The 13994-nt window shown below is 34.9% G+C and overlaps 1 protein-coding gene across 4 annotated transcripts in view; it reads right to left on the reverse strand.

Annotated features, from left to right (window-relative positions):
- Nucleotides 2480-13994, reverse strand: part of MTF2 (metal response element binding transcription factor 2) — a 44222-nt gene continuing 32707 nt past the window's right edge. For all 4 annotated transcript variants that reach the window (XM_021404797.1, XM_021404795.1, XM_021404794.1 and 1 more), the window contains 7 exons: nt 13423-13546; nt 10929-10996; nt 10377-10547; nt 9600-9708; nt 9375-9433; nt 9111-9215; nt 2480-7038 (listed from right to left, as the gene is read on the reverse strand). In XM_021404797.1, the coding sequence (XP_021260472.1) occupies nt 6681-7038; nt 9111-9215; nt 9375-9433; nt 9600-9708; nt 10377-10547; nt 10929-10996; nt 13423-13546 (994 nt within the window). In that variant the 3' untranslated portion in view covers nt 2480-6680. The remainder of the gene's footprint in view (nt 7039-9110; nt 9216-9374; nt 9434-9599; nt 9709-10376; nt 10548-10928; nt 10997-13422; nt 13547-13994) is intronic.

Genomic DNA, 13994 nt, shown 5'->3' on the forward strand with positions numbered 1-13994 from the left:
TTCATCTTATAACAAAGTAAGCTGCAAAAGATCTCAAACATGTAAGCCAAAAATAACCTTGTTTTTCATAATGCAGCTTTTGCATTTCTTACTCACAGAATCACAGAATGCCTTAGATTGGGAGGGACCTTGAAGATCATCTAGTTCCACCCTCCTGCCATGAGCAGGCCTGCCATGCACCAGATCAGGCTGCTCAAGGCCCCATTCTACCTGGCCTTGAACGCCTCCAGGGATGAGGTATCCACAGCTTCTCTGGGTAACCCTTTCAAATAGCCAAAAAGACATTCAGAGAGAGGACCATAAGGGCTCTGAAGTGCCCCACTTGCTGAGAGTAAATGTTTTATCTAGCTCAGTCTTCTGTCTCAAAAACAGAAGGTGCTGTTACACAGCACATGCAAGCCTAGCACTGTCTGTCATCAGTACAGATCCCATTTTAAACTAGTCTACTAGCTTCAATCTGTGTGCTGTAAGATTGGATCAGTAACAGTTGTGTTATCTATTTTACCCACATCCTTCATGATTTTTTAACTACCTGTAACACTCTTCAGTTTTCTCCAGGCCAGAGTTACGTATTTTTCTTTTAGTTTCCCGTAAGACCCTTGCTCTAACCCAAAAATCATTTCACTTCTCTTTGTACCTGTTCTAAGCCAATGTCCTTTGAAAATGAGGCGACCACAACTTGAAAAAAATACTCCAGGTAACAGTCTTGCAGAGCTGAAAATTAATACTCTTGACAAGCACTTAAAAGAACCTAGCAGAACCCTTTCTTCTCCTAATTTATTTCTTAGTAAGTACAGGCAGCAGGCATTAGATTTCGTCAGCTGTTGGAATCAATCATCATGTTGTTTTACAGGTCATCTTAACCTTGGTACTGATGAATAAAGGCATTGTTCAAACTCTTTTCTTCATCAGCATAACCAAAAATTAACTTCATCAATGCAAACCAGATCAAAATTTGACATGAGCCTCTAATCTTTGCAACAGAAAAACACTTAGTTTTGAAGTAACCAAAGGCATGTTAAAAAAAAATTAAGACAAATATAAGTTTGTGCCTTGGTAAATAGTTGTATCCTACTTTGTTCCTGCAGTTCATTAGATACACCCAGAACTGAGCAGCTTCCACTGAAACAGGCAGTAAGGTTAGGAGCAACTCTGGGAAGCGTAATAGGGTCTGTCTTGTGCAACAACCTAGGATTCTGAGACCAGTAATTAATAAAACTGTTAAAAAACAGTAATTAAAAGTATTCCTTAGTACACTGCTTTAGCAAAGTACAAAGCAGCGTTCAGTTACTGCAGTAACTGAATTACAGGATTACATTTATTTGTCCGGGCCCCAAGTGCAATGTAGACAACTAATTCATGCAAAAACAAACAACAAAACTGCTGAACTTTGCTATTCTTCCCTTTGGGCCATATAAGAATGCAGAAACACTGTGATGTTCTCAGCTAGAAAACAGAATTCAACAAGGCCTTCTCTATCTTGTGAAATCGGCAACGCAGGATTGTGTTTTGTGGAAAGCCTTTTGTAGCATTATTTCTTTCATGAGAGAAACTCTTCTCCATCTGTTAAAGTCATTCCTTAAAATGTAAGGCCTTTTATGTTTTAAATTTTCATCTGGACTTCACAGAAAGGATTCGAAACATGTTATAACTCACCCATCTATAGAATAAATTATTCAATTTCTCAGGGCCGCTCTAAAAGGAAAACAATCACATTGAATTAGCACTGTGAATTCACAAGACCTTCAGCTTCTAATAACAGCTACCATAGTTAAGAAAAACCTCAGCAACTAAATACTTGAGACAGATGAGGAATTCACTCTTCACTTAATTACTACAACACAAGTAATTTTGTCAGTGTTTTTTAAAAATAGTGATAGTTAAGCCAGAAAAATTACAGTTGAAGGTGGTCTTCTGAAAAAATGACAACAATAGTCTTGGTTAAAATCAGATTTCCAGTTAAAAGTAAAACACTGCATTGACATTTGAGAAAAGTTGCAGTGGCTTAAATTAAGTAATCAATGAACCAAATTGTAAAAGCTGATGAAGCAGTCAAACTGCATCAATTTGCTGGTAGAAAGCACTTAAAAGTAGGCTAGCCAATTGTAAGTAGTATTACCAACACAAAACGACCATGGGGTGTTAAGGCAATTAAAAAGCTTTGAAACCTTGCTGTTGTGATTTTGCAGCTTTTGAGATTGCAGAACAACACAGCTGTTTCTTCAAGTTTGAAATACTAGAGTTAGTCTCACACACACGCGCACAAAGGCACACAAAAAGGATGCTTGAACCATTATTCACTTATGCTGTCTCTCCTGAAAGCATTCTTCCCAGCAGCTTCCCTTTCGCAAGATGACGCCACAAGACTGGGCAGTGGAAGCACACTCAGGTGCCAGTGGTGCACTTCTCTGCAACTCGAGGGTATGTGAGCACGTACAACAGCCAGGCTCGTTACCACAAACAGAAAACAAAAAGCAGGTGAAGGTAAGAACTGAATTAATATTTATTTTTTTTAAACAATCCTTCAAAGACTTTTTAATAAGCATTTCACAGCCCACTTAGAGACTTCATTAAAAGTAATAATTTTTCATTTTAATTAAATACAATTCAAGTTCTTCTCGTGTTTCTTGGACATGAGCATTCATGCACTTGTATGTATGTATGCGTATACAATGCACATACATGCAAAGCGAAGTACCTTGATATGAATAAAAATCAGAACAACTTTATTTCACGGTATATGGATCTCACTACAGAAATCTGGGGAAAAAAAAAACAACACCAGCCAACCAAAACCAGCAGAAATGAGCTAGCTTTCAGTTCTGCGTTTCTACATGTCATGGCCAAACCACTATGATGCCCCAAATGAAAGATGGAAGTTTTCAATGCATGTCAAGAACGATCCCAAAACTATAGCAGAAATAGAAATATATAAACAGGAACTAAAAAAAGATAACTATGTCCAATGCATTCTTGTTAAGATAAAAACCACAGAGTTCAAGTGAAATGACACAGTACAAAATCCTATTTCATAACTGCTGAAAGATGGAGGTGTCAAAAACAATGAATTCCAACTTCATTCTTACACTGTGCACAGTTTGTTTCTACTCTTCTTTTTGTTTTTCTAATTGCCCTGTACTGTCTTTTTCAAAAGATGGTCATTCTCCTTTCAACTTTCTTCAGCAACTTCTAAGGATTCTTTCCCTTTTTCTTCTTTAAACAGTTATCTACAGGCAATGGATTCAATTTCCAAAACTCAACTCTCCCTCGAACATTAGGTTGAACATTTTCCCTCACTTGTTCCCATTTTTTCTGACCTAACTAGGATCTAAATAGACCCGACACCTCCACAAAGATATTTAGGCATAAGGTTCCACATTGACTAAATGCAAAATTCCACACTAAACCCTTTTCTCCATTTCTAGAAAATATTTTCTGCCATCATATCCTTAACCGCAAAGTTACTTCTCATTCAGGTAGACATCAGGGAACTAGGGAAGTGACATGGTTTAAAGCCTGAAAATGTTACCTGCGTAGTATTTGAAGATCCATCCTCTTCCCTCAGTGCACAGAACCGATGCTCTTGTCCAGTTCATCCTTATCACTGTGTTCTGACTACTGCTCCATCTCCAGCCTTGGTATGTTCCATCTGAAGACACCAATTCCCTTTTAAAATACAACACTAAAGATCACTTGAGTAAGATGTTTCAAACACTCGACTACTTTTCTATTGATCCACTTATCTTTCCTCCTGCTCGCAAGGCAACAAACTGCTTTCCTTCACCTTCAAGGTCTCATTTGGGTTTCTAGTCTTCCACGTTAAAACAAAATACTGACATTCACTTATCACACTGAAAGACCTTTCAAAATTTCTTATTAAACTCATATCAAATACCTGTTACACATAGAAGAGCACAGAAAACTCCTCTTCAAGCTAAAGAGGAAAAAGTGCCTTTTCAAATTTTTCTTCTGAACAAGGATTTGACAAATAGTTTGCTATGATATTTATTTCAGAATCCGGACCGGTAATGTGTCATTATTTCTTTGCTGTCTTGTTTATCTATTTGATGCCTACATTTTTTAGGATGGCCTCAAGACAGAGTTCTCCTATCTAAATATTACAGTGATACAAATAATATAAAATGGAAAAAGTATCAAATTTGGTACACAAGGGAAATGTTCTAAATCAGTGACCACAACAAAGCTGAGTTACATATATTTACACACATGCATACAAAAAATGATTAAGTCAAACTAAAAGAAAATCGTTACATACAGCAACATTTGTATTTTTCCACTCCATTACCACATACAATAAGATTCACATAAAATGAGAGAAAGCCATTTGTATTACTCTAGCCATAGCTTCAGCAGCACCACTGTAGCATTTTCCAGTACATGACACCTTGCAACAAAGCATCTCTCAAGTGCAGCTGGAAGACTAGTTAGCATCTATGCACAGGGCAAGTATCTCTAGAAGAGCAACAAGCAAGCCAGAGATAGAGGAACTGTGGACAGAAGGCAATCACAAGTATGGATTTCAGGAGAATAAAGACCCAAAACTCACTCTTCTCTCAAAAAAAAAAAAAACCCACACATTTAATGTTGGTCTTTAATTCTAAGAAAAAAGCAATTCCAAAAATACAAACTGAACATCAGAGTCAATTCAACCATCATAATAAAATGAAACAATGACATTCACAATATTAAGACTATGGACAGTTTGACAAATATTCCCCTCCCTACACCCCCAGCTGAAGTCCCCAAGTACATTCCAATATTTATTCCAATATTCATCTTCAAATGCTGAAGCTTTACTGAAAATACTGCTGGTGTTCAGTTAGAATTAAAGGACTTGGATAAAGTGAAATAGACAAATACAGATGTTGTGAGTAAGGTTACAAAGGCTTTACATTTTGCATTATCCCAATATATAAACATTCAAAAAATTAACATGAAGATGTTGTGTTATCAAAATATTGCAGCTATAGACAAGGCAACATTAAATTAATAGCTGAGGGTGTGAGGAAAAAAAATTTAGTAAAGATAAACAGAGGTGGCAGTTTTTAATTAGCATTTTTATAAAGCTAGTATTACCAAGCCAGTCATAAACCAAGCACAGGATTAAAGGTTTCCCTTGGCTATAAGGTGACAGGAAAAAAATAATAATTAGAAGAAAATCACCCTGTCAAGATGAGCAGAAAAAAAGGAGTCAAATAATCAAGTAATGGAATAAGAAAGTACTAACTCAGGTTGTAAATTTTAAACCACTCTGTCATTTACATTGCTTAATTTTATTTTGGTGGTCAACTGTAATCGTAAGAGAAGAAAGCTTATGCTGTACACTGAGTAACCACTAATGTAAAAATATTCTTCCTCCGTTCACTCTTTGGCTATCCCCCCTCAAAAGTAGCAGACAGAACACGTAATACTGGCAGGAGACGTTTCTGATTAAAAAACAAGTAAAATGAACATATCAATTTAGAACTTGGTACGTTTTATAAAAACAAAAGAGGTAATATTGTATTAAAACCATTAATGTTACTTCAAATGGCAACATACTTTTGTTGACCCTGTGCAATAACACTTTGCTTATACTACCTTTACCAAAATATGACTGTTTCTACACATACATAGGAATCTTGTGCAACTCCCGTCAACTTAGTTTATAAATGGGACACAATTTACAATCAATGTGCCACAATAGCTTTTAAACAGTTATTTCTAGTTGTTAATGTTCTAATCCTGCGCTTTTTTTTTTTTTAACTGTTAAGTCACATGGAAAAGAAAGGAATATATTACCCCAAGGCATATGAACATCAAGGACTGCACCCATTGCCAGAACACGCTGCACTGGTTTGACATTTTCCTTAGTACACAGAAAGCAACAGCACCCAATAAGCCTGAGAAGAAATGCTGCTGTGTAAATACTGGCAACTATTCCTGAAAAAAGAATTATGGGATGTATACTCAGAAGCTGTCCAATCCCATAATTTGTATTGCATAGGTCACAATCACAGATATATATACACACACACACACAAGTATGTGCGTGCATATATACATATGTATATACACAAACACATGCGCACACACACAGAATATATTAAGAAGACAATGAAGTCTGGTCACAGAGCAATTTACAGGCTCAATATATTTTTTCTTTTTTTTTTTTTTTACACTGTTTGAAAGAAAACTTCAGTATTTTACAGTCTTCAGTAGGCATTATATACACTGCACTTACGAAATCTAGAAAGTATTGAAATAGAAATACATTTCTGCAAACATTTGGGTAAGAAAACAAACCAAAAAAATTTCAAAGATTTGTGCTATCTACATAATATTTCTCTAAATCACAATAACTGTATCCATGGAATGTTCTCTAGAAAATGTTTTTTTTTTTTTTTAAACACCATGCACATTTTTAAGCAATTGTAACCCAAAATATCCCAACCTAAAACAATCTAACAGTGTTCAGATTAAAAAATTTAAGTTTCAGATCTGATTTTAAAAAGATAAGTCTTTATCACAAGAGCTGTAATGATAACAATTACATGTTAAGGCTAAATTGGTTTTGTTTTGTTTTTAGAAACATTTAAAGACACACTTCTCTCATGGCTCTGCATTATGAACTGTACTTACAGATGACAGTGCAGTGAACATAATGTTCAGTCCTACAGTCAGGATGCAGTTGCTCCTTCCCACTCCACAAGATACTGCACCTTTCCATCAAGTGTCACCCGACGAGCCAAAACACGGTATTTTTCACCACAAGCTATTCTACCTGCTGCACCAAAGTAACTAGTAATAGAGTTCTTTAGATGATTGAGCTGTAACTCCTGATCTGCTAAATTGTTAAGTATCTCCGTATTGAGTTCATCATACTGGTAATCTTCCTTGCTCTCATCATCTTTCACTATTTCTGAATTTTGAGTCTGGAGTGCTTTTCGTGGAAAGCGACCTCTTCTTCTCAAATGCGGTATTGCAGCAGGCCAAGTTCTTCCTGTACGAGTCCTTTTTCTTGAGTCAGATAAACTACTAAAAAAATAAAATAAACGCAAGCATTAACTTCAGGAAACACACATTCACAATGCACAGAAATTATAAAGCATAAAACTCAATTCATAACCGTTGTTCTAGTTTTCAGTTTTAATATTTATTACCTGTATACAGATGATTAATATGACACTTGCAAAAGAGATTTACATAGCAAATACTGCCCAAGTTAACTTGTGTCAGAAAATTTAGTTAAATGATATTAGCTTATGCCTCGGTATCTTTAGAGTACCATTTTGATTCAGATGACTTCCAATCTTAAGCAAACTTCAAAAAATTCTTCAATGGGATTTGCCCCAAAAGTGCTTGGATTAGTAAATTAAAAATACAGCTTTATCACGCAGGTAGGCCCGTCACAAAAAAGCTGTACCGTTAAAGTTTGAAATCTTATGTTGGTGAACACTATAAATAAAAAAGGACTATCTGCAGAAGTTGTTCTGTTGGCTTTTTTCCCCCCACGCAATGGGTTCCCTCCCCTGCAAGTTGAATATATCCCAGCAAATTTAAACTGACAACATGAAAAAAGAACAGAAAGTAGTCATGTAGACTTTTTCAATAGTGCACATTTGACCATCCAAACATTTATTGTATTTGGCCAGAAAAATATGTATATGAAGAACTTGTGCATACTTGTATCTGGTAATAAAAATAGGAGCTTCTGACATCCAAGAATAAACCATCACCCAAATATTAAGCATTCAAGATAAAAATCCTTACATAAAAGCCTGCATCTAAAGTTTGCACATTCTAAAGCAAAACCTAAATTAAACAGTATGCTTACTTTGTTATTCAAGACTCCTGAGGGGAAAAAAGTGCATCTTTTAAACATTAAAAAAAACAACAATGCAATAAACTGTGGAAATATAAAACAACAACTTAATTCCTTGTTTCAGAGTTCTGTAAGACAGAAGAGTTTAGGAAGACAGATTATTTGTTGCAGTAATGCACACATAAATGACTTACAAAAGAACTTAATAGCACGTACCAGAAAGAGGAGACATAATACATAGACCAAGGATCCATCTACCAAATACAGACTGAGCAACCACATCAGAGGAAGGTTCAAGTAGTAATTTATTTGCATAAAAGTGGGTTATAATTATTTATGAGGACTGAGTCAAACTTTTAGACTGTAAAATCTACAGCATACTCGCTGTTCTCTAACATGAGTACATAAACCTTCCAAAACAAAAGTTGCCAAAATTAATACAGGGTACACATGCTCTTTTGTGACCTTTGTGAGAAAGGTAAAGTCAGAAAGTGTTTATGGAGTTTACTTCTTCCCTGTAAAAGTAATGTAAGTGTGCATTTTAAATTTACAATGAACAATAGTTAGCACCCATGCGAGAAGAAATCGTTTTATTTTGTTCTATTTCATTAGATTCCCGCAATCAATTTACAGCTCTACTTCACACCTCAGTAGCTCATTATAACAATTACCAGCAAACTCCCATATCCTCAGATATCCCATATTCTCTGCAACATCTTAAGTTCTTCTCCATTCTCCTACACATTTTGGAATACTCATATCTGTTTCATATCTACTGTAGTTGCCTCACAACTTGCATCAGTCTCCTTATTTTCTATCTTTGCTTTGCCAAAGCTTATTTGTTTTTGTTTTTAATTGAAAAGTACCCATCACACATCACTGGCAGTGACTATACTGCAGATGACTGGAAAACTGCCTTTTTGTCTTTTTTTTTTTTCTTTTAAAGAGAGTTGCTGTTTTGAATCTCTCTGACATCCAAGTGTGAATCTTAAAGCTTGTTGAAATACAATCTCTCTGAAAGTATCTAGCTCCGATTTAGTCGAAGTTACCCAAAAGTCTCCAAACTCACTGGAAGATTAATAAAACCTCGGGTTTCAAGAAACTAGACTTAGAACATTAGGAGTAATGCTTTGGCAAGATAACTCTTGTATGATTTCTGTAACTTGTTTATTACAGGTGAAGTATTGCTGAACTACTTGCTTTGTGTCCCCCCTTAAAAAATCTTGTGAAAATGAGGATATTATCTACTATATTGATTAAGGGTTTAAAGTAATTGAATAGTTACCTATAATGTCTGGATATGCTAGATGAGGTAGTTTCTTTCATACTGGCAGCACCTGTGGATTCCACATCTGAGGTATTGGATGAATGTGCAGTTCCATCGGATTTCCTGATATGCAAGATAACAGGGTTGCCATGTAATGAAAGCAATCTTATAGTAAAAATTGAGTTGACATTTCAGAAGCAAACAAATAAATGACATGCTATTAAAATAGCTTAAGCTTTTTTTTTTTTTTTTTTTTTTTTTTTTTTTTTTTTTTAAATTTACCCAACAGAGCAGGGTAATTCCAAGGCTGGGGTCTCTATCACTGGAACTGGTTCAGTATCCTAAGAAAAAAGAAGAGTACTTCAGATTAAGTTTTAATTGCTTATTCAGCTTAGTTTGAGGGCAAATGGGGAGAGGAATATCATGATTTAGATTAACCGATTATATTTTTCATCAAAAATGATAATTCAGTTAGAGAAAATAAAATAAACATATCCAAAACCTTACCAGAGGAGACGACTCTGGAGTTTTGTGAATCATTTTTCTTGTATAGGGACCAGGTGGACGACCTACTGATTTTTTTTTCCCCTTTCTTTCTATACCATTACTTAATTCCCTAGAAGAAAATTTATATTTTTTTCTGTATTATTGACGATAATTTTCAAAGAATAAATGCTTTCCTTTGGCAACGAATACACATTGTGCTAAATGAGATCCTGGCAAATCAAAGTTGTCATGTAAAAGCTAAACAATTTGCCTCTAGAATAACATAAACAGATACAAGTTTTTTCTAGTGACATTACTGATTCCCTAATGTTGAAGAGGAATGAACAAGCGTCGGTTAAAGAAACAGCACAACTCCTACTGCAAGCTATAACTGCATATCGTATTTCCTATTTGGAAACCTAGTTATAGCATTGCATAACAACTCTGGAACAGGAAAAGATATTTCCCCCCCTAGTGGCAGTGAAGTTAAGACAGTTTGAGTTATTCTTACTGCCAAACATCACAATGGTCGTTTTGGTTTGTGTTTTGTTTTTCAAAAGGATCATAATAGGAAACTACTCAGCTTGAAGACCCTGCTCTCATAATCACCTTCTAAGGAGAACATGCAACTACATCAGTTCACAACTTAAAAATATTTTTTTTAAAACACACAAACAGTCCTTCTTTATTTAGAAGTGTACATTCTATAATGAACAGGACTTCTGCAGGCACCAAAAATATACTTGAAGTAGTTCCTATCTACTACAACATTTCTAAAAAATCATGGGATTGTTTTACCTCACATCAGGGATTGGTTTAGATGATTTTCTGCCTTTAATTTTGAACTCATGAGAAGTTCCTTCTGGTTCTTTCTCAGCCTTTAAAGCAGCATTTGGTGGCACAGGAGGAACACGAATTCTCAAGCCAAACAAATGCTTCTTTTTCTTTATTTCTTTTCCAGACATAAACCTAGATGATTTTAAATTCATTGTTAACATTCTGAATCCAGGGAAAGCAACTTCTAAAATACAGCATTCATGCAAAACAAATCTATGCAAATTGAAACACTCATCCTAACGCTATTTTATTCACCTTTTCCTGCTAACACAATACTCAATCTAAAAATACAGAATGAGAACTAGGAAGAGGATGAAAATTAAAACACAATTTTTCTCATGATCTGGGATCCACTCAAATAGGTATGGGGTGTTATACTCTGAAACAGAAACAGTATTCAAGATGTCAATGTTAATGCAGCCACAGCGATTATCAGATAGACTCAGCAAAGGAGACTAACAACTACAAATAACAAACTTGCATGCATTTAGAATAAAAATACCAACAACTTACATGGTCTTGTAATCATTTAATGCCTCCAGTACATGCTCATATCTTTCAGATTTTGGTGTATCTGCCAGCTGTGAAGTATTAAGAAATTATTTAAGCAGTCTAATTCTTCAGTAATAGAAAGCTTCCAGTTACTCTAAGTCATTAAAACTATAGATTTGGATGTGAAGTACATTTAAAAATATACATATATTTCCTGTAGAAACTACCTAACCCTAATGTTAGTCCTTTAGTCTTTTTTTTTTTTTTTTTAAACCCCATATATTTTGTGATTCACATTGACAGAATTTACACCAGGAACAAGCCCAGGTCAAAGAACCTAAGTTTTTTGTTTAAGAAGTTCAAGAAAAACATTTCAAAATGTTTTAGTATACAAGAGCAATACTAGTCTACCTTTCCAGGACCATTAACATGAGTTCCTCAGTAGCACTAAGTGCACCCAAAGTAAGAGACTGTAAGCAGAGTACAAGAACGTCAATTATTTTATTGGTGATTGCTTTAATGAAAATCCTGACCAAAGGCCTAATTCCCGTTTCTGTCTGCACTGATGACTATAAAGAGGCGGGCACAACATTTATATATTAAAATTTACAGTAAGAATATTTTTAAATATAGTAGTGTAGCTACAATATTTTCAGCTGCTATGCCAAAATGCTCCAGAATTTATATCCAATTGGATCTGCAGTCAACTGACCTTTAAGTATAGAGCTGGCCAACAGTTCACAGAGTCTGAATATTAGTAGGGATACTACAGAACAAACTGTACAACTGCAGCTCAAAAAGAAGTCCTCTGATTCTTCGTAAATGATACAATTCTGATCAAGCGAGAGCTAACAAATTGAATAATTTCTAAAATCTCAATATGTACTCAAAAAAGAACGCATCTTTTAACATGGCAAGATTCAGTCAAACCACTTGACTGCCAAATAGAAGAGAAATCTGACTGACTTATGACAAAGTAACAGCTCTTTTTAGGTATCTTTTTGTATATATTCATACAACCCATTACTATCCACAAGTTCTGTAATTCTGCAGCACATAGCTACAGAAAACTACAGTATTTTTATTGCAACACTAATGGTAGCGTGATAAAAATATATTGGCTTAAGAACACAAATAATTCCACCATTTACTCCTATCTTACTAATACTAATTCAATTCTACTGATCATTCAATTCTACTCATACTTACTCAATTCTGAACACCTAGAGAAAGATGTACCATTTCTAACAGCAGCAAACTAAGAATATTACCAGAAAACTCAAAGCATTAGTATTGTATGTTATTCTGTGACTAGTTTCTGCTCAACAAAGAAAACAGATTATCAGAAAAGGTAAAATACACTTGCCTTCATTTTTTCAAGATATAACATTCCCCAGTGTCATGAGAGACATTTAGAAACTTACCAGAATAATCAGCCTCAAACATTTCCTCAACATAGCATTTATGTGCTTACTCAAAATACAGTCTTTCAAAAATAAAAAATAAAAAAAACAAGTAGCCATTTCTCATTTTGGATTCTCCTCTCCTCCCTCCTACTTATTTGTGGGGTTTCCCACGTAGACCACTCATGATCCGAACATATGTATTCTAAAGTATTTTCCACTATGAAAAGTAATACCGTGTGTCAATCATCTAAACCAAGAACACACATTTCATTCTCATGCTGTACCTGCTAGTATGAATGGATTAATTTACTGAAAAGAAATATAGAAGTAGGAAATACGTGAGGAGAATTTCCAACTGTTTACATGCCACCTATGTTTAAAAGTTTCAAAACTTTGGACATTTATGCAAGAAAGAAGTCCACGCTCCACTTGCAGTATGCCAATTTCAATTTAAAAAAAAAATTTTCCATTCAACCTTAAATGCAGAAACAAAAGACTACCTACATCATTCCTCTATATTAAACATGAAGTCAATTCGCTTGGAAAAACGGACTTCCTACATGATTTACTGATAACAGCCCAGCATATCAAATAGCTGGAAGGAGAGTCCAAATCCTTAAGACCAGTAGACAAACTGCTCACACTCTTGCATAGAACAGGGAGGAAAGAGGAAATGTTTGTGTGCAGTGATTTGTTACGTATTACAGCTTAGAGACCTTGACGTTTTCATACTAAATATACTCCGCATTCAGTTCTGCACATAGGTTTACTGGTCTGCACCCATGAAAATATTCTAGCAACTATGAGACAATTAAAAAATAAAAACAATATACATATGCTACACAATAAACAGTTGAGTAATATAATAAAGTTGCCATGCAGGCAATAAAATGAAATTTTATAGCTCAGAAAAACATACACAACTTAAACATTTTAATTCTGCAAGGAAATTGAAGGTGATCTCTCCATCATTTGGAGTTACCAGATATTATGGTAATAAGGAATTTAGTATCCTACATAAAACAGTTCACAGGTCCCCGATCTCCCACTAACTTCCAGGACACATACTCAGTGAAAGGTGGGGAAGGAAGACTATTCCAATTACTTACCTCACCAGGATGTAATCTATCCCAGTTTTCATTTATGTATGCCATGAGTTCAAGCTCCGAATCAAAGTATTTTTTCTTGTGAATAACACTTAGGTTGTAAAGGCATAGATGTGCTATATCTACCCTAGAATTCAGAAATATTTGAAGTCACAAAAAAAAATCCCCAACTACTTTTCTTTGACATAATGAAATCACTTTTTAAAAAAAAAAAAAAAGATTAGTAGAATGTAGTTAGACTATTAAAGCACAACATAAAACACTCAATCCAGAAACATTATGGTATCTCCTATCATTTCTCTTCCTAATGTGGCTGCTGCTGCTTTGTATCACACATGCATTTCTGCCTCATCTCACATTCTCATTACATTCTCATTCCTGTAAATTCCAAAACAGTTCTGAATTCATGTAAGTATTCTGACAAACTAAAATTTAGCAAGGTAATTTTCAACTTACGCTTGTCAGCACATGTATCCATTAAATTGGTATTATTTCTAATACAAGCTGCAGTTGAAGTACTTCAAACTACAACATGAAATTCCAGCAAGTAAACTACTGTAAAGAGTGTCAAGGTG

The sequence above is a fragment of the Numida meleagris genome, chromosome 7, assembly GCF_002078875.1.
Source record: "Numida meleagris isolate 19003 breed g44 Domestic line chromosome 7, NumMel1.0, whole genome shotgun sequence".
Taxonomy (NCBI): domain Eukaryota; kingdom Metazoa; phylum Chordata; class Aves; order Galliformes; family Numididae; genus Numida; species Numida meleagris.